The following is a 21,402-nucleotide window of genomic DNA, read 5'->3' as shown; positions in this document are numbered from 1 at the left end:
GAAATATGCCTAATTGCTCTAAGTGCTAAGTTTTCTCTGAAAAAGTCTCCCCAATGCTCGGGAAACGTGAAATGGGCTCGCTACGGTCTTCGGGAGATAGCATCGAAGGATAGACGAGAATGCATGGACTAATGTTGTATCGACGCTTCGGAAGAGCTCGGTCGCTGCGTAGCAATCGAGCGGAACACGCGTTCGGTCGCTGCGTAGCGACCCTTTTCGAGCTCTTCTCCGATGTCTCGTGTTTCCTCCGCAAAGCTTTTCGTAAGGAAGAATCTATTTCTAAAAAGTATTTCTCGAAGAAGGTTTTTCGTTTTCTTCTTCGGACGTTTTGAATGTTAAATTCATCGTAACCGTTTTTGACCCCAACAATTTAGGAAACATCTTTAACCGAATATGGAAGTTTCCATATTTTCCAGATTTTCCTAGAATATATATCCTAGCTTACGCAGAACACAGTAGAGTAGATGAGAAACATATTTTTGCTTAAGCGCCACATAAGTTAAAAGGCATAATATGTTATGGCACACAATATAGATAAGGTATATCACTGCATTGTGGTTATATGTCGTTATCAAGCTGTAGGTATACTGAAGACATATTTCTTGATTATAACGTTTCGAATTATAGATGTGTTAGAATATATAAGAAATGCTAGTTTACGTTGTATACCCTGAATATAGCTATGTATAAAACTTAGTATCCGATTTCTAGGCTAAGTAGATAAACATATTGGGTATTCTAACTGTAACTAGAAGATAAAATAAAATATGATTCCACTTTAAAAAAAAAAACTTTTCAACATATATATTGTCATACTTATGTTTCCAATAGTTTTCATATTTTTTAACATTTTTAAAATTCAGTTTAATATTTTTCCCATAAAATAAGGGTAAAATACGTCCAGAATTGTCTGTGACAAATAAAAGTTCAAAATGTCCATTTTTCCAATTTTCCCTAGAATTAAAGGTTGGATTAAAGTTTTAATAGGTTTAAGCCATTAGGAAACATATTTATACAAAACTAGATAATAATCCGCACTACGCACCCCTTGGAATTTTTCTTATCTTTTAAATTTTTATACTATCTGATTTTTATGGTTTGATAAAGTTAAAATTGATAAGATGAATTGTAAGAAATGGGTTGTATCCCTCTACAAGACCCATATAATAGGAGACTCAATCCGTTAAGCCGGTCCAAAATGCCAGTTTGAGTAGGCGGCTCCCGACCAAATAACCAGTACGGCTCAGCTAATCACTCGACACCACAAAAGCGCATCAGATTGGCCCGAAAAGAGATTGATCAGCCCGACCATTCGGCCTGGCCACAATAAGCCCATTAGAGCGAACCGACCTAAAGTGGGGCGAAAGAGGAGCACCTATATAAGAGAAGGAATGAGAATCGAGACATGGATCCAAACGTACACATATACGCTTGGCGGCTAGAATTAGGGTTTTACTCTTTTGTATTCTCACTGACTTGTACTTTTCCGGCCAACGCTCTTTGAGCACCGGTTTACTTTCCGATCTAACTTACCTTATTTGTAATTCAACCTTTCACCGATCTAACGAAACACCTTTGAACTAACCCACCGACGAGTTTCGTCTCTATTAACGATATCTGCCAAACTCGGTTCAAACAGTTGGCACCCACCATTTAAAAATATGATTAATCTTAAAATATATTAGTCTAAATTAAAATATTACAAACCAAGGTTTACAAGTTGACACAAATTTAGAGATTGTGCAAAATATATGGCTTTTAGAGGAAATTCAATATTTTTCAAGTAAGTGGTTGTATAGCAAATAAAGGATTTTGATAGAATAATGAGACTTATAAATATTTGAAGGAATTTATCCAATCTACATGCAAAATTTGGAGGTTTTAATTTGGTAATAAAATATAGAATTATTTTTTGGCAAATCGAAGTAGATTTAAAATTACTCATAGTTGGTGGAGATATTGTACACCGGTGGAATGACCAGTTGTTCAGTTAATGTTTCCACAGTCTCACATGTTTCTCCAAGACAAACACTTATGACATGCATGTTCTATACGGAATACACGAGGTCAGATAACATATGTTGTGGGCATAAATAAAAAAGCTTTTACCTTTGATTTCGTCATAAGTTAAGAGTTTTTGTATTGTTGAAAACAAAGCTGTTGTTGAGGAAAACGAGGAAAACGTTAGATTCTTGCTGGAATTGAGAGAAAAAGAAAAGGGAAATTTGGAAAAAAGAAACAACTAATCTATACTACTGTCCCCTTAGTATAAAATCAATTTTTTTCAATTTTGGACTTTTATTACCCTTTTTGTAACTAAAAATTCATATCATTATATTTACAATGCAAAAAAATTAAGAAAAATATAAAATATGAAGTAGTCAAACATGTGCATATATGAAAATATTTTTGGATTAAAAAAAAATTGGAATAGTAAATTCAAAAATGGGCTAAAAGTGTTAGAATATCAGATCTATCATCTACGAAGACTTAGAAAATACAGTCTAGGTAAGACACAATGATCTACCATACGTAAAATGCACAACACATCGAAAACACAATGATCTACCATACGTAGAATGCACAATACACGGAAAACATATCCATCTAGTGTGGAAGAATAACAAATCTACAATTTTTTCTATGTTCTGTATTTTTGGTAGATTACAGGACATACTAAATATTCTCATATCTGTCTTGACAAAACATACATTCTACGCGATTTTCTTTTATCTATAAACTCAATATTCCCTATCTACGACTTCATCTCTTTTCTAACATTGGTATAATGTAAGTTCTACTAGATTTTTAAACAAGATCCGAAAATTAAGAAAAAAACGATTAGAAAATATTTCCTAAATCTCTTAAATCTTTTTTTTTATTTCTTTTTTAAATTTAAATGTAAGTCTTCTTCATTACTGCAACAATTTTGGATGTGCATCGTGGGATTTATTCTCTTTTTCCTAGTTCTTCCACACTTTGGTCTATTGTTGTTGGACGCACATCTATTGATGTATATTATAGTAGTTTTTACATGCTATTATAGTAGTTTTTACATGCTATTGTTGTTTTACTATATGATAGCATTTATAATAGTTTGTTATTATAGGGTAAACATTATAATAGCATTTATATGGTCTTTTTAAAATAAATATTCAAAAATAAATAAATCCCAAAATACAAATAAAAAATAAATAAAAAATATTTTTATAAATCAAATTTTTTTACAAGATTAAAACGGTTTATCAAACTAAAGAAAAAAAAATTGTTTACACTAAACAAAAAAATCTAAACCATCTTCATGGCCACCACACCTCTTGTTCACAGCCACCACCTTCTCAACATCATCCAAATTCACCAACTGTTACCGTATCTTCAAAGTACCTCATGTTGAAATAAAAGCCAATCTCCTCTAACCTAGAAACAGAACCACAAAACACAAGCCTCAGCACATATATAAATGACTTAAAAATAAAGAGAATAATAAAAGAAAAGGGCAACTCGCCTTTCAGAGTTCAGGGGGACTCAAAATTGTATCGAGAAGAGCAAATAAGAAAGCTGGAATGATGGTGTATCTTCTTAGTCGTCTCGACCCTTCAACCGTGAATCCACCTTCTCACTGGATCTCAGAGATGTTCTTCATCCAACCTAAATCTGTGTGACATGAATCCAACGACCACCACATCGCCTTGACCACCATTCTTTTTCACACCACCACTAATCTTCTTCTCACACAACAACTCGTCTATAAAGAACAAAAATAAATTCAGAACAAATTATACTATCATAGTAACCTCACCTGAAAACTGATAAGTGTTCCAGGTCCTCATCATCATAAGCTCCTGACAAGTATATAGGTAGTGGTTTTTAGTCAAGGCTAATCCAATCTGATACCAAGTGTGTTTCTATCTACATAAACACAGACAATAACTACAAAGGTTTTAACTTGCCTAGATAACAAACTGGTGCGGATATAGGCTAAGTGAGGAATCAAGAAAAAGGTCTAAACTTTGTTGCCCTTCTGGTTTTGGTTCCAAAAACGCAGAACCTTAAAGACAACCCTTGACTCATTTTACTGATACGCTCCTTAACTGCGCAGCCCCTCTCCTTAACCTTCATAAAACCTATATACAACAACATATCATCTTGCAGCCACTGTCTCCGAGCTCTCTCCTCCTCCACCGGCCTCATAACTCAAAGAACCATTACAAAGAGAAACAAAATCGTAACACAGAAACTATTAACAATATAAATTAGCTACTATAACAAGACTATAACACATAGACAATATAAATAAGATAGTCAAGACCAGCGACAAGATAAATCAAATACAAGATAAACCATATAGTGAAGACCAGAGAAAAGATTAATCAGGTACAAAAACAGAGACTCAAGACAAGAACAAATTGTCAAGATAGTCATAATCAAGACTCTTTATACAGCAACAGAGACAAATAGTCAACCAAAATCAAAACCCTACGAACAAAACATATTGGCAACCAAAATCAAAACCCATAGACACAGAAACAGATAGTCAAGACAAATCGAAAATCAAACCTAAAAATCCCCCAAATCGAAACCCTAAGAAAGAACTAAGAAGATTGAACAACTCCGATTGTAATCGGCGGAGATTACAAAGTGATTGTAATCGGTGGTTCTCAAAGAGAAAAGACAAAAGAAGGAGGACGACAGAGAGATGTGACGGTGAGTTGAAGCTTTCCGACGAACTTAGACGGGCCAGAGAAAGAAGGTGTCTGACGGCTAAAACGAAATTGCCTTTTTGATTGAGAAAGAAGTTGGAGACGACGATAGAGTTCTGTGTCTTTTTTTTCTACTTTATATTTCTTATTTCGTTAAAGTAAAATGTTAATTTTATTAACTGTATTTTAAAGAAAAGGACAAAATTGAATTTTTATTATTGTTTATATTATAGGGACAATGATTTTGGTTTTAATTATAAGGGGACAAGAGTATAGTTGTTTTGTTTCTTTGTGCCAAATTTCCCAGAAAAGGAATTTAAGCAATTTTTACTTAATTCTAAAAGTTAACTCCGTTAGTTTTAATAGTATTATTAAAAAAAGGGTGTCCTAATAATGACGAAAGATGTTAAAAATCACAGTTGGAAAGGCGTGGCTTTCGCTTGCATATCCCTCCCAGCTCGTTCCCATGTTCTCCCTCCCTCCCTCCCTCCCTCTCTCGCTTCCCTTTACTTTATGTTTCATATTCAATTTTAATCTATTAGATACCAAATCAACAAAAATACACTTTTCAGAAAGAAAAGAAAAAAAAAAAACACACAAAATTTGAAAATCTCTTGAATTGAATATTGTTTTCTTTCTTTTTTGGGAATTGATATCGATTTAAATCTGTGAGGTTTTACATCAAAGAGGGTAATGGTGGTGGCGATGGATCCGAGTCTAAGTTTACGCATTATAGCGACCGTTTTAATGATGGTGATCCAATTTGCTTGGGGCAGTTTCGTGTTCAATGTGACGCATAAGTTCGCAGGAAAAGATAAACAGTTATCGGAGCTCAAATCTCACGACACCTTCCGTCACGCTCGGATGCTCGCCAACGTCGATCTCCCTCTCGGCGGTGATAGCCGAGCTGACTCAATCGGGTTCTCACACTATTTCTAGATCGTTGAAAACTTGATCTTTAGATTCGATCTTACATTTTGGGTTGGATCAAATGCAGTTTATACTTCACGAAGATCCAGCTAGGGTCACCAGCAAAGTACTATCATGTTCAAGTTGATACGGGAAGTGATATACTGTGGGTCAACTGTGCACCTTGTTCCAAATGTCCTGTCAAAACTGATCTCGGTGTAACTTTTTTTTCATTCAGCTTTCTTACATTTCAAATCATTTTTTTCATTCTCAGCTGCTTTGTTTTGCTATGCGGTGCAGATACCTCTGTCGTTGTACGACTCAAAAGCTTCCTCGACTTCCAAGAAAGTTTGGTGCGACGATGATTTCTGTTCCTTGATTTCGCAATCGGACACGTGCGAACCCGAGAAGAAGGCCTGTAGTTACCATGTCGTCTATGGAGATGGAAGCACCAGTGATGGGGATTTCGTCAAGGATAACATTACTCTCGATCAAGTCACTGGAAACCTTAGAACCGCACCTCTTGCTCAAGAAGTTGTCTTCGGGTGAGAGAGAGAGCACGATGCCCTATTCAGATCTCTGTTTCTTTTCTGCTTCTTACACTCTGATTTACTCAGGTGTGGAAGCAACCAATCAGGGCAACTTGGGCAGACTGACTCAGCTGTTGATGGCATTATGGGATTTGGACAAGCAAATACCTCTATCCTTTCACAACTCGCTGCCGCGGGAAGTGTGAAGAGGGTTTTTGCACATTGCCTAGACAATGTTAATGGAGGTGGAATCTTTGCTGTTGGGGAAGTTGAGTCTCCAGTTGTGAAAACAACTCCTTTGGTTCCTAATCAGTAAGTGAAGAGACCATCTTATTTAGTCATTTTCTCTTTAAGGGCATTTAAGCTTGTGGTGTTTACATATTATGTATGTATAACAACTTTATCCAACAATGTTGTTTATTTAGGGTACATTACAACGTCATTTTAAAGGGAATAGATGTAGATGGCGATCCTGTTGATCTCCCACCAAGCATAGCTAGTTTTGGCGGAAATGGAGGTACCATTATTGACAGTGGTACAACTTTAGCTTACTTACCTGAGAATCTCTACAACTCCCTACTTAAAAAGGTGAAAAACTCTTTTACACTCTTTGTTTCTACTTTATAGTCACAACCCTCACTGATCTGTGTAAATATAATAATAGATTACTACTAGACAACCAGTGAAACTGCACATGGTACAGGAGACTTTTGCGTGCTTCAGTTTCACTTCAAAGTAAGATGACTTGCTTTGTGCTCTTTCTCTCAACCATTTTTGATACCAACAATGTTATATATATATATATATTTGCTTTTAAGTAAACATTCATCACAGATACTCAAAATGCATGTGTAGAAACAACAAGATCTATAAGATGCTTAGGCTAGGGATGTGCTTATAATATTCATTATTGTACCTGCAGCACAGATAAAGCATTTCCGGTAGTCAATCTTCATTTCGAGGACTCACTCAAACTGACTGTTCACCCGCACGATTATCTTTTCTCACTTCGTGTAAGTCAATTTCTACTTTTATATGTTTGTATCGACAGAATATTATTCAGAGAGTCCCTTGCTCTTGTATACATTTTTGTTTCTAGCATTTTTGTCTGTCTCGTCCACAAATTGAGCTTTTCCATTTCTTACAGGAAGACATGTATTGCTTTGGTTGGCAATCTGGTGGAATGACGACGCAGGACGGATCCGATGTAATCCTTTTGGGCGGTAAATTTCAAATCATACTATCGGATATTTCTCATGTTTTTATGGTCTCCCATGTGTTTCAGTCCTCAAATTGGGTTTTCTTCATATGTAGATTTGGTGCTTTCGAACAAGTTAGTAGTATACGATCTGGATAATGAGGTCATTGGATGGGTAGACCACAACTGTAAGTATCTAGAACCTGAAAACTAAACTAGCTGAAAAGAAGAATTCAAACAAATATGTTTTTTTCTTCTCTCTCAGGTTCTTCAAGCATCAAAGTGAAAGATGGATCAGGAGCTGCTTACTCACTTAAAGCAGATAATCTCGTACAATCTGCTTCTTCGGTGATTAACGGAACACTTGTAACGTTATTATCGATACTAATTTCGGTTTTCTATACTTTTACTTTATAGTTTTGCTGAAAGGATATACATTGTTTTTTTATAACTCATTTGATCCTCTTTGTGGTTGCGACTTGGCATTTCGAGTCATGTAAGTTACATAGACAACTAACTTGCTCATTCTTTCGTGTACAACTCTCAAATATAAATATATATTCTCTTGTTTTGCTCTACTTTTTGGCCGTAATTTATACAAAAAAGGTTTACTTCTCAAAAATATGTTTTGGGAAAAAAGACACTATTATCTGTACAAAGAAGTAGAAATGCAATATTGTCATGCGATTAAAAATGACAAGATTTTGTTTGTTTGTGTATGCCTGCTCGGTCGCTTAAGGATTTTACAGAGAGATTTGATCGACTAGTCAATGGACTAGAGTGATTGATCAAAGAAGTATCACCTAATCAGTCTAAACATTTGGAATTTTATTTCAAATCGTCAGCAACTTAAGCCTCCACCTACAAATGACCAAGAACTTCATATATTTCATTGCTTTGTTCTATTTTTTTACCTTGTTCATTGGAAAAACGAGATTGCATACACTTTTCCCAACCAGATCATCATCGAACGCAGAGTTCGTCTTGTTGGTTCTTAAGAACACTTACAAATAAGATGCTAACTCATATATACATAGTAAATATAAAAGATCACATATACAAATCTTCCAAAATCCATAGACTCAGATATAACACTCTAAATATATACTCCCAAACATATAGCAAACACGACACTTCATGCACCCAAAAACAAACAAGAGTCCTAATTACGAGATCAGTGACTCGCACATACCCAATAGAGATCAGTGACTCGCACGTATGATACTAGTGCTCACACACACCACCCAACAATATCTCATAACACATCTCTACATCATCCTAAACCCAAAGAAAATCCAAATGAAAAACCACGTAGTAGCAACAATCGATCCAAATATATCTACACGTCAGTCACCTAAAATAGGGGAAAAGAAGAGTGCATAACAAGAGAGCCACTCAGTGAAGTATAGGATGCTAAACCCGATGTCCATGAACTCGGACATAGCACTATAAATATATATTTTACCCTAACACGCAACAAACACGACATCTAATGCACCAAAAAAAACAAGAGTCTAAGTTACAAGATCAATGCTCACAGACCCCCAAGTAGAGGTCACCCCTTATGTAGGATTAACGTATGAGACTAGTCCCATTCACACTGCCCAAGAGATGCTTTATCGACCTCCTAGGCTACGGCTCAACACGTCGACTAAGCTGGCCGTCGTATCCACACAATCTTAATCCGGCATACACAAACATCCTCTCTGTATTCAGCTAACATCTTATTTGTCTCATTATTTAGTGATACTTATTATATTAAATGAAGAAACAATGTTAAACCCTCTTGCTTCCTATTTATAGTCTAAGAAAATACCCTAATATTCTAAACACATAAACTGCAAACTTCATATATTAGATTAAACTATATATATTCGATGTTATAGACCACGTACAAGAAATTACAAGAATAAGAATAGCACTTGGATCGACGGAAAATACAAAACACAAGAATAAATGGTTTATATTTTGATTGTTCACTGATCCGATCTGCATAGATCAGTTTTGGAGAAATGATCATAACTCTTAAACCAAAGTTCTAAATGAAGCTCCGTTTTCGGCTATAGATAGACATATGAGTGAAGAACTTACCCTATAGTTTGACTTCGAAATTCACTGATTTCATCATCCATTCTTCTTCTTCCAAAACATATTTGATGTGTTTCTTCTCCTTTTTAGGTGGTTATGATGACTTTTCTTTCATGGTGGCTATTGAAGGTGGTTCCTATGTCATTCTGAAAATAATTCACCACTCCATAAGCCTCTGTTAAAAGCCATCATGAAATTTCTAATTAAATAGAGAAAACTTAGGGTCTCTTACAATTAAACTGGGTCAAAAATTAAAAAGTCGTTATAGATTAGATAATCTGATTTACAACAATTTGAAAAAGATTCCTTGGTATGCCACATTCTAGATTCACTAGTTATCAGTTCTTCTAAAACGCTGATGTTATCTGAGGAAGGATCAAGGACTATTGCCTTGGATTTATGTGCCTCTCTCAGCATCCCAACCAAATAAAGCATGAAACCCACAAAGGCATAGGGGCTGTTTGTTTTACCATTTGTAGTCTACATCCAGATGATTCATTTGTATGATATATTCAGATGATCCATTAAGATTTTTGTGACTGTTTGTTTGTCCATCCAGATAGTTCATCTAGATGAATCATCTAAATGGATCTTATGTTTGTTTCTTTATTTTCATTTCCACACAAATGAATAGTAAACAAATTACCAAAATACCCTTGTGTTTATTTAATAATATATTTGATATTAATTTTAACTATATTACATTTATTATTTAGTCTAATATATTTACATTATAATTATTTCAAAATTAACGAGTTTTTTGTTGTTTTGGCGGGAAAACAAGATTTTTTGGTTTTAGCGGGAAATCCCGTTTTCGGTTATAGCGGGAAAAGAAATTTTTTTTGGTTTTGGCGGGAAAGCGCGTTTTTGCGGTTTTGGCGGGAAACTACGTTTTTGCGGTTTTGGCGGGAAACTACGTTTTTGCAGTTTTTGCAGGAAAACACGTTTTTGCGGTTTTCGCGGAAAAACGAGATTTTTGATTTTGGCGGGAAAACGCGTCTTAGCGGGAAAATGAAATTTTTGGTTTTGGCGGAAAAATTCATTTTTTCTGGCGGGAAAATGAAAATTCCCGGTTTTGGCGAAAAAACGAGATTCTGCAATTTTGGCGGGAAAACGCGTTTTTGCGGTTTTTGCGGTTTTTGTGGAAAACGCGTTTTTGGGGTTTTGGCGTTAAAACGCGGTTTTGCAATATTGACGGGAAAAACGAGATTTTGCAATTTTGGCGGAAAAACACGTTTTTGCGATTTTGGGAGGAAAACATGTTTTTGTGTTTTGGCGGCAAATTGCGTTTTGGAGTTTCGGCGTGAAAACATGTTTTTGTGATTTTGGCATGAAAACACTTTTTTGCGGTTTTTGCGGGATAATACGTTTTTGCAATTTTGGCGGGAAAATGCTTTTTTGGGGTTTTGGCGTGAAAAAATAGTTTTTAGATTTTTGCGGGAAAACGTATTTTTGTGGTTTTGTCAGTTTTCGTGTGTGACAAAATAATATTATGTTTAGATTTGTAATTTGTGAATTACACTAAGGGCATAATAGACATTATACTAAGGGCATAATAGACATTATACTACTTTGAATGAACCATCTCCATTCAAATGATCCAAATTGGTTCAGCTGGATGAACTTTAAAATTAAGCCTAAATTTTCGAAAGTCATCCGGATGATCCATATGAATGAATTGCACTTTTAGTGTCTAAACAAACAAAACTCTCATTTTCAACCGGACGGAGAAACAAACATGCCCATAGTAAAAAAAAAAACTCTGAACAGCACTTTGATTCTAAAAAGCAGATGCGGTTTCTAACATTTAAAAATTGCTCAAACAAACACAAATGCGGCTTCAGAAATTTATTTACAAAAAAAAAAGGAAAAGAAAAGAAAGACCGTAGCAAAAGTATTGGCAGATTTATATAACAAACAGTGACTTTTGACGTGAACATAGAGCATAAGAGACGTTGAGAGACTTGAAAAAAAAAGGAAATGGAGAGAGAGAGAGAGAGAGACAAAGTCTAATCTCACATTTTCACCATGCCTCTGTTCTATCTCCCTACTCTTTGGTTGGCACATGCATGGTGAGATTCACGAGTGTGTCGATTCTGTCGACTCCATTGAGCTCAGGTGATTCGGTTCCAGAGCCTGGAGTTGACGTTGATGCTGTGTCCGGTTCAGTAAGGCCATTGCTGATGTGTTTATCCACTGAGAAAGAAGCAGTTGATAAGTTGTCTGGTTTCGAGTCAAGGAAAAGGCAAACTACAGCGCAGTCATCGACTTTTGAAGTGGGGAACTTCCATCTCCAATTCCTCACTGCAGCTTCCACCAAGGCTCGACCAGCTGTGCAACGTGTTGGTGCTTTCGCTACAATCTCCACTACTTCTTCATTCGTCAATACATCCCAAATCTAGCAAAAGTTTCAAGTTAGAAAAACACACATTTAAAAGTCCAAATAGGTTTGTACATCCATTATGCATTTATTCAGAACTACTAACACTATGTCAGACACTGTGATGTCTCTTACCCCATCAGTTGCCAAGACAAGAAATTCATCTTTCTCAGTGAGGCGTCGGTAAGACACGTCAGGCACAGAAATGAGACCAAAGTCCTTAAGGCAAAAATCTCCAAAAGCACGCGCCATGGCCAGACCAGGTGAGTTGTGGTTAGGAAGCCAGAGGCGGGCAACCCCAGGTTCATCCCGGAGAGCAAATATACGTCCTCTGCACCTCTTTATCCTGGCTGCTTCAGCTGGGAACACGAAAACTCCAACTTTAATTGATAAAAACTAAATTATCTTCTCAAATGTCTAAATGCTTAAACTAAAGTTTCATCATTAGTTGTTCCGTAAGAAGAACATAACGATGATGGAAACGGTTTGATCCAGCGTAAACGGTTTGAAAACCTTTATTAAGAGGCAGTTAATGAGTGGTAAATAACCTGGAACATCTGGTTTGAGATCTTCAGTTAACTGAAAAGGAACAAGTTTATTCTCTTTGTTCCTCGTACCCAATACTGCTCTTGAATCCCCAATGTTTCCAACAACAAGATGTTGACCCTAAACAAAAAATACCCAAAGAACAAAAAAATAAAATAAAAGAAAACGACTTTCCGCAACAAAACTCAAAAACAACATCAGAATATTTAGTCCAAACGAACTACCTGCTTAACCATAGTAAGAGCAGTAGTTCCACTACAAAAACAATCAACATCCACTTGCATCTTCAATTCCTTGTCCATGAATCTGTAGGCCTTAACAATTGAGGTCAACAGTGTCTGAACCATATCCTGATCCTTATTGTAGATTCGGGATTCTCCATTAGCAGATATGTGGACAAGGCTTTCAGAGGTCTTTCTGTCAGCAGTGTTGAGGCTGATCTCTTTAAGAACCTCCTCGCAGGAGACATAGGACGACTCCAAGTGAGAGCCTAATTTGAGCGGAAGCAAATCCCTGACTCTCTTTGCTATAACGTGACCATATGGACCATGTCCATCAAATACACCACAAAAAACAGTGTCCGCCATTGACCCAAAATTCTGAAACATTTCAAAACAAATCAAATATTCAGCTGAGTGTGACACTAGGCCCTATTCAACTAAGTAAAGGTGAGAAACGTATTAAAAAAAAAAAAAGATTAAACTTCAAAAAGTTATGTCAGCTCAATCATTTGAAAACTAAATCAATAGTTCCTTGGAGTCAAACATTTAATGATAGCTATACAGAATTTACAGTAACAAGAACTATATTGAAGTAATACATTTTGATGAGAATGTACACAACATACTAATTATTAGAAAATTGGCTTTTAAACTGCACAAAGGAACGCACCTCCCAGACAATCATAGCGTCCTGGTTAGGACCTTTCTTGCCCTGTTGGGAGAAGAGAGACGCATGATCGGTAGATCCATTCAAGAACATCCTTCCAGGGATCCTGTGGAGAAGTGGCTCATCTTCTCCAGTGTTGTCGAAAGAAGAACTGCAAGATCTCCTCTTGGAGGAGCTCTTCCTCCTCCTACTCCTGGTTTCTCCTGAAGATGATAAGCAGGACCCCATATCAAGGGCCCTGAATACGCTTATCAGGCACTCCAGACCACCAACGCAATCAAAATCAAAGCTTGTGGTTTCCGGTGAAGGAATCTTCAACCTCAGGCTTTCGCTCAACGCCAGGATTGTATAATTGAACAACAAGACACCGATTTGGTGATGAGAAAAAAACAAACCCAGATTCTTCAAACTATTGATGATCAAAGGGATCCGCTGTATAGCTCTCTCAGATTAATGCAAAAGAAAAAAGTTTGGATAGAATCAGAAGAGGAGTCGTAGTTGAAGGAATAAGAAGAGAATCAGAGAGAAGAGAATGAGTTTGAGCAGTCCAGAAATAGAAGATGGCTTTATCCACAATCTCATCCACAAACACAAATCCAAAAGAGAATCTTTTTTCAAGAACATGGAAAATAGAGAGAGAGAGATGGAATCGGATCTGAAGGGGACGAGAATCAGAACCTGCTTTCAAGGAACAACCACATACTTCTTACGATAATGGTGCTCTCCTTCTCTCTCTCTCTATCTCATATTTTATTATTTAGGATGCCTTTTTTTTTTATTAAAAACAATATGTTTTACGAAATACTTCACGAAAATACTTCAATTACTATTTTCTTTTTCAAACTTATCTCATGAAAACGGGAGATTAGCAATGAAAAAATTTATAATCCATTGTATAATCAAAAATAATCCCCATGATATTCTTTTTTTTTATATAATATATACGTTTTATCTTTTCAAATGAATCTTGATTTTTATTTCATTTATTTTGATTATTTAGAATTTAAAATACAATAATCTGAATATATGTCTTTTAATGTGATATGTTTCAGATTGTTGACAAAAAAAACATATGCTCCAACATTTTGATGTATATATAGTTTAAAATAAGAATGTTCCATACAAAATACAATTGTTTTGAAAAATAAGACAATTATATATTGAGAAATACTCTCAAATTGTACTAAAACAAGTTTTTATTTTAAAATAATAAATAAAACAAAAATTCGCAAAATTTTATGTAAATTTTTTTTAGTGTTACTATGAAATTTATTATTATTTAATACGTATTTTTATTACTAGATGATTTTCCGTGTTCGTGCACGAATATAAATATTTATAAAATAAATATATTATAATAATTGATAAATATTTTTCATTTAAATCAGATAATTGTGTAATTTATATGAATGATTTATATTATTAATATTATGTTCACCTTTGTTGCTCTTGGTTCGATCTTCTTGTTGGTTCGCCCATCCAGTTCGTCCAACCAGTCTAGTTCGCCAATGGTTGCATCAAGATTGGATTTTCCGAAGTTTCTGATCCAGCGCATCCATCTACGATGGACCATGGGCTTAGTACTAAATCACTTACGGGGTTTATTTGTTCATAGAGTTTCTATTTTATTTAATAATAATTGTATTAGTTATAAAGATAAACTAGATTTTGATCCGGGTGTCTGCGCGGATATATTTTTTAAAAAATATAATATTATTTGTTTTTTATGTCACTATTTAGGGTTGAGCAAAAAATTCGAATTCAAATAACCGAACCGATTCCATTCCGAATAAGTAGTACCAAATCCGAACCGAAATTGATTAAATATCCGAATTATTCAAAATTTTGATATTTAAAGAACTGAAACCTAATTCGATCCGAACTGGAGTATTTTGGGTATCCAAAATAGATTTATATATATTAATTATTTTTAGATTTAATATACATAAAAACATCCAGAATATATATGACACTTTTAAGTTTGTTTAAATACTTGGAAATATATACAAATAATCAAACGTAAATATCTAAAATAGTTAAAATATACCCAAAACTCCAAAAATACTTAAATAATTATTAATTCTCTATCCAAATATTTAAATCAAACCAATTTATATATTAAGCTAGGTATACTGACATATGTTATTCAAATTTATATGTAATATATTCTATTGTTTATAGATTTTTTAAAAATTAAAGAATATAATAAATTTAAAATTTTTTAAAATAATTTAAATTGGTTATCAAAATCTGAACCGAATCCGCAAAGATATGAACCGAACAGGAAATCCCAAACAGACTCGAAAACGAACCTGAACGCCCACCCCTAATCACTATTATATATCTTATATGTGTCATTATAAGTTACAAAAATATGTGTTATCGTATTATTAATTGTATTTTATACGTACCATCAAATAAGTAATCTTATAATTAATAATATTTTATACGTAGAATCATATATTTTTGTATTGTATTTTTCTTATATATATTGAAACCATTTTGATAATGGTTATCGGAAAATATGTTAGTAAAAATCAAGTTTTGAATATATGTATATTTTTAATGAATTTTTGATATAAATCAGTTTTAAATTATTATTTTGATTTGAATATGTATATCAAATAGCATAAGTCCATTACTTTTTAATATAATGTAATGGATTTTCAATTTTTTTAATTGCATAAACTCATATTACTTTTTTTTTCTGCTATCCATGTTTCCAAACATTACTATATATTTTTTTAACTGCTATCTATGTTGCCAAACAAAAACTGAAAGTATTTATACTTTAATAAGATATATATTACTTTATAATATAATGTAATGGATTTCCAATTTTTTTAATAGCATAAGGTCATTATTTTTTTTTCTAACTTACTGCTATCCATGTTTCCAAACAATACTATATTTTTTTAACTGCTATCTATCTTGCCAAACAAAAGCTTAAAGTACTTTTACTTTAATAAGATAGATACAAATAGTGTATATTAGAATATGGAGATACGATTATGATCTCTTTAGACTAGTATAAATAGCTTGATCTATAGTTTGTAAAGATATATCTAATCTATTAAAAAATAGTACAAAATAAAAATATCATTTATTTGTAAGTTATTTACACTCCAATGCCACTGATATATTTAATGAACTTATTTGAATTTTTCTTTGTTTTTTACGATTAATAAATGTATGTTCTAAATCTATTTTAAATAGAAAAATGTTTAAAGCTTAAAATTAACTCCTCAAAATATTCTTAATAGGATATTCCAAATTTAAAGTATCCATACTTTATTGCTATCAAATTAACTAAAAAGAAATCAATCTTTTGTATACAATCTATATTCTTAACTAACCATATAATAGATAAACAATTAAGTATTAGAAAACCTAAAATAAAAATGAACAACGAGATTATTTTCATATATATACTATCGCATATAAAAATAATGTCAATTTTTCAATTAAAATCGTTAATAAAATACTTGAAACATGAATATTCCTTTTATAAAACTATTTCATAGTAGAAAATTAAATGTTCTATTACAAAATCATAATATAAAATCTTAACTAACCAAATATGATATAATCTAAAATATTTTAAACTAACGTGGAATATTTTATCGTAAAATATTTTATAAATTAAAAATGTTTTAAATTAATGTTAAATATTTTGTCCTAAAAATAGCATCCAATACCTAACTATTTATTCCTAAGAACTAAAAATGTTTAAAACACATGTAAATAATCAATTAACATCACCAACTGGAACATTATTATGTAAAAAGAAACTTATTTATAAATATGTATTTTACGCATATTTACATTATTGATTCTATTGGAAATAAAATATAACAAGACAAATATATAAAATTGGTTAATATTATTGTTGTTGAAAACATAATAAAATTATTGCCGATCTCTCTTATCAAATTGTGTGCTTAAAAATATATATTAAGAATTATTTAATATTCATAAGTTATATATATATATATATATTCTGTTTAATAAAATAAATTTTGGACAATAGAAAAGTTAAAGAAAATATCCGCACGGACGTGCGGGTTAAAATCTAGTATAATCTATTAAAAGGGAAGTATAAAATTAGATTATCTTTAGTTTTACAACTTATTTACAGTGACATGCCATTGAGATATTTATTGAACATATATTTAAGTATGTTTGTCTTTTTCTAATTTAAATTATAGATTTCCTTAATCGAATCTTAACCAAAATAGATTTTCCAATAGATTTTCTAATAATATTTCGTATTAACGTATTAAATATTTTCTGATATTTATTAATAATAAATAATAAATTAAAAACCATATATCATAATCAATTTATATAATATATAATATATAAATAAAATATAAAATATTCTATTCATAATCATTGGTATAATGTTTTCATATATATAAGTCCAATTAACTAATCTAATATATTAAAAGAGAAGTACAAAATTAGATTATCCCTTAGTTTTACAACTTATTTACAATGACATGCCATTGAAATATTTATTAAACCTATATTTAAGTATGTTTGTCCTTTTCTAATTTAAACTATAGATTTCTTTAATCGAATCTTAACCAAAATAGATTTCCTAATAATATTGTGTATTAACGTATTAAATATTTTCCGATATTTATTAATAATAAATAATAAAGTAAAAACCATATACCATAATCAATTTCTATAATAGATAAATAAAATATAAAATAATCTATTCATAATCATTGGTATAATGTTTTCATATATATAAGTCCAATTAACTAATTGGACAAATTAACTAATTGGAATTATATATATGAAAACATTATACCAATAATTTATGAAACATTATGATATAATAAACGATTAAAATAGCAAAAATATAATTATTCAAAGTAATAAATAAATTTGTTATGTTTTAAAATGCTATACTAACAATTAGTTAATACATTTTAATTTACAAATATATATTATACCATTTAAGACAAAAAAAATTCAAGTGAAAACAAATATTCAGACGGTACGGTCACAGATCAAATTCTTGGAATAAACAATAATAGCTGGGGATAATTTTTTTTAACAAATTTATTTTAATAGAAATTATCATTCCAAAATTTTATAAATTTATTTTAAGGGATGCTAAAACTTTAGAATTAGAAAGATTTATGATCTAACCCTATAATGTCTTAGTATGAATAATTGAAATTTATATCAGTATATTTTATTAAAATTTTAATTTTACTTTTTGTTATAACTGCATAGTTTACTTTTCAATCTAAATTTATGAATAGAAAGTACAACTTTATTTTGTGATATACGTTTTTGCTTGTGAAAAATAAATTAAAATGTATACTACAAAACTTTATGGAGTAAGAGCAAATAAATATATGACTTTAAAAATTATGAAATTATCCGCAAAAATTGTAGAAGAAGTAAATGAAGAAGAAAATCAAACATGTTGACTATAACATTATTTTGTTCAAAACAACCATAAACATTTGAAAACATGGTTAATGTTAAGAATAACAATGTAGAAAAACTTTTACTTAAATAAAAATGAAAGCAAACACAGTTGATATATTGAATAAGAAAAACCCTAGAACTATTAGTTCTTCTTCCTTGACTTCGTATTCTTCCATTCAACAATTACCAAGAACCCTCGTTTGAACGGTCATTCTTTGAAATCAATGGTCATCAGTCCTTGTCGAAGGGCCATTCTTTCTGGAATCAACAAACCTATCCAGCTTGATGCTGCGCCAGTTTGGTATCAGAGCGAGCAAGCACGTCTCTGTCAGGATTTTTTTTTTGGTTTTCTTTGAATCATTGCACGTATTGACTATCCATTCACAATGGGTCGACGCAGCAGCGAATCAATAGATGAGTGGACTGAGTTGCGCCGCAAACTTCATGAGATTCATCAAAGGTGTCAGTCCTCCATTCGCGGATCATTACATAAAACTATCAAACGAGTTTCACAACACCGAGAAGAAGAAGGAGATCTTCATTGGGGGATTAACGACGAGCAACCGTATGTGTTTTCTACAAGAGAAGATCATCTCCAAAACAAGATCGAGATCTTTGGGGAACCGGTTTTTGACATCTATAAAGATGAACAGACTAATGTTTTTGACCATGAAGAACTATCTCTTAAAAGGGAAGAATTTCATACCGAGGCCATCTACAGTGGAGTTTCAACATTTGATGTTGAATATGAAAAGCACAACGACAACGTACACCAAGACATGGATTTCATGGGAAGCCAAAGTATTGAAGACATAAATCTCGCACCAGGAGAATATATTGAAGTTCGAGAAAACACCAGTGAGCACAAGAACTAGCTATATGGGTCTTGAGAACCAGCTGCATATAAGTTATGGTTCATGGAAAAAAGATTGTAAAGGAAAAGTTCACGAGGAACCACCAGCAAAAGCGGTAGAAGCAAAAGCCTGTTTCTCCACGATAAGGAACGCTTAGCCGACGGCCGAGTAAACGACACAAATTCAATTCAGTGCAAGATGGTGTGCTTGTGAGTTTTTTTCAATGGTCGTGTTATATTACGACGTCAACTCGTGATGGCTTTCATATCGGATTGTATCCGTAGGCACATGGAGAGTGCTTTTAGTGCAGCTGATGTTCAGATGGCAGATCTTGGGTATAAAAATTAAACAAGAAATTTGATCTTACCCTATCATCATATTGACGTGTTGCTTAGTGAATCCACTTCTGTGAGTCTGTGACACTCCTCATCTTGTTGTCTCAAGCACTAGCAAAAATTGCTTTGAAGTTTAATATGTGGGAACGCACAAAGCACCGAGAACTTGATTGCAGTGACATGGTGCCATGTTTGAGCGAGAGGAGAACCAAGTTGCCTTCCAAAATGATCATGACAAACAGAGTGTTTCAATCCTGGTGTTATGGCGTTTATGTGGTTCTTGGACGAGGATCAAATCTCTTTGGGTACAAGCTACATCGAATACTTTTGATTTACGTGAGTTACTGCGACTTCCAGTTCCAGTGGACGTTAATGTTTGGTGGCAAGAAACTGAGAGCATGGGTTTGAGAAAGCTGGTTCTCAATTTGATTTTCATAATAATTATCAGCATATCCACTGGGAGTTTATCACTTGGTAATTATTTCATTGCTCCACCACATTCATACACATTGATGTCTCTTCTCATGGACAATGTTTGACGAGGCGGCTGTTTCTCAAAACACACAATGCAAGCGGTTGGCGTCAGCTGTGTTGGACAACTGTCATGATCAGATTTCCTGGCTGGCAAAACCAGTTCGTTGTTCTTTCACAATTTTGGCATTTGTTGTTCTTAGTTTTTGGGCTTTGACAATTGTTTCTAAAGCACGACTCCATCACATCTTTGCTTATTGTCTTCATACCAATTTCTTTGAAGACAAATGGAAGTACAACTTCAGCAGAAAAGGCGGCGTGTTCTTCATTAATGTGAACAATGAGACTTCGTGTTGGTTTGCTGCAGGCTTACAGTTGCCGTAATCATTCTACCCGGTAACTATATTTGTGTCTTGCTAACGAGCTTTGTTTGACATTTAAAATAACAGATGGCGGTTCTGGCAGGTCGAGCTGTTGCTTAAGAACTGGTTATGTATCACCTTTGCGGTTGATACTGACCTCATCATAAACTGATTTTCCAGCTAAATAACTTTGCAGAGAGACACTCCAAAAAGCAGCCATGAGTATTAGTACTAGGGCTGTTCAATATGGCAAAACCGAACCGTACCGAACCGAACCAAACCGAAATAGATAATATGGTTTGGATTTGGTATATACCATACAAACCGAATGGATATGATTTTTAAAAAACCGTAGGATTTGGATATGGTTCGGTATATAACCGATAAAACCGAATAAAACCGATCAAAAAATAGAAACATGTAAATATGTATATATTTTATAACAACGTATGAAAATCATAAGTTAATTTTTTTGCTAATAACTATTACCATATTTTTTACAGTAATAAAATAGTCCTGATTTGTAAAACATTTGAACTATAATTAAATAACAATTCATCGCAAACATGCTTCTTATTTTCTTAGTCTTCTTTTGATCTTTTTGCTTTAATTTAGCATTGACTAAATTGAAATAAAGATTATAAATTTAATGATAACAATTAGTGGAAATTCTTCACAATTTTTTTT

At 33.0% G+C, this 21,402-nt stretch overlaps 2 protein-coding genes across 2 annotated transcripts; one reads left to right on the top strand and one right to left on the bottom strand.

Moving 5' to 3' along the window:
• Nucleotides 1–5,178: 5,178 nt before the first annotated feature.
• LOC106339545 (aspartic proteinase-like protein 2) lies at nucleotides 5,179–7,915 on the top strand. The gene is made up of 10 exons (XM_013778372.1): nucleotides 5,179–5,620; nucleotides 5,698–5,827; nucleotides 5,910–6,154; nucleotides 6,227–6,451; nucleotides 6,565–6,727; nucleotides 6,804–6,874; nucleotides 7,062–7,152; nucleotides 7,287–7,362; nucleotides 7,454–7,525; nucleotides 7,603–7,915. Exons 1-10 carry the CDS (start codon nucleotides 5,394–5,396, stop codon nucleotides 7,752–7,754), a joined length of 1,452 nt encoding a protein of 483 aa, XP_013633826.1. The 5' UTR covers nucleotides 5,179–5,393; the 3' UTR covers nucleotides 7,755–7,915.
• Nucleotides 7,916–11,173: 3,258 nt separating this feature from the next.
• Nucleotides 11,174–13,985, bottom strand: LOC106342733 (probable protein phosphatase 2C 74). The gene is made up of 5 exons (XM_013781751.1): nucleotides 13,243–13,985; nucleotides 12,576–12,950; nucleotides 12,354–12,471; nucleotides 11,941–12,164; nucleotides 11,174–11,823 (listed from the first exon to the last, which is right to left on the bottom strand). Exons 1-5 carry the CDS (start codon nucleotides 13,465–13,467, stop codon nucleotides 11,473–11,475), a joined length of 1,293 nt encoding a protein of 430 aa, XP_013637205.1. The 5' UTR covers nucleotides 13,468–13,985; the 3' UTR covers nucleotides 11,174–11,472.
• Nucleotides 13,986–21,402: the final 7,417 nt, after the last annotated feature.

The sequence above is a fragment of the Brassica oleracea genome, chromosome C4 (assembly GCF_000695525.1).
Source record: "Brassica oleracea var. oleracea cultivar TO1000 chromosome C4, BOL, whole genome shotgun sequence".
NCBI lineage: Eukaryota > Viridiplantae > Streptophyta > Magnoliopsida > Brassicales > Brassicaceae > Brassica > Brassica oleracea.
This window is presented reverse-complemented; position numbering and strand designations above follow the sequence as displayed.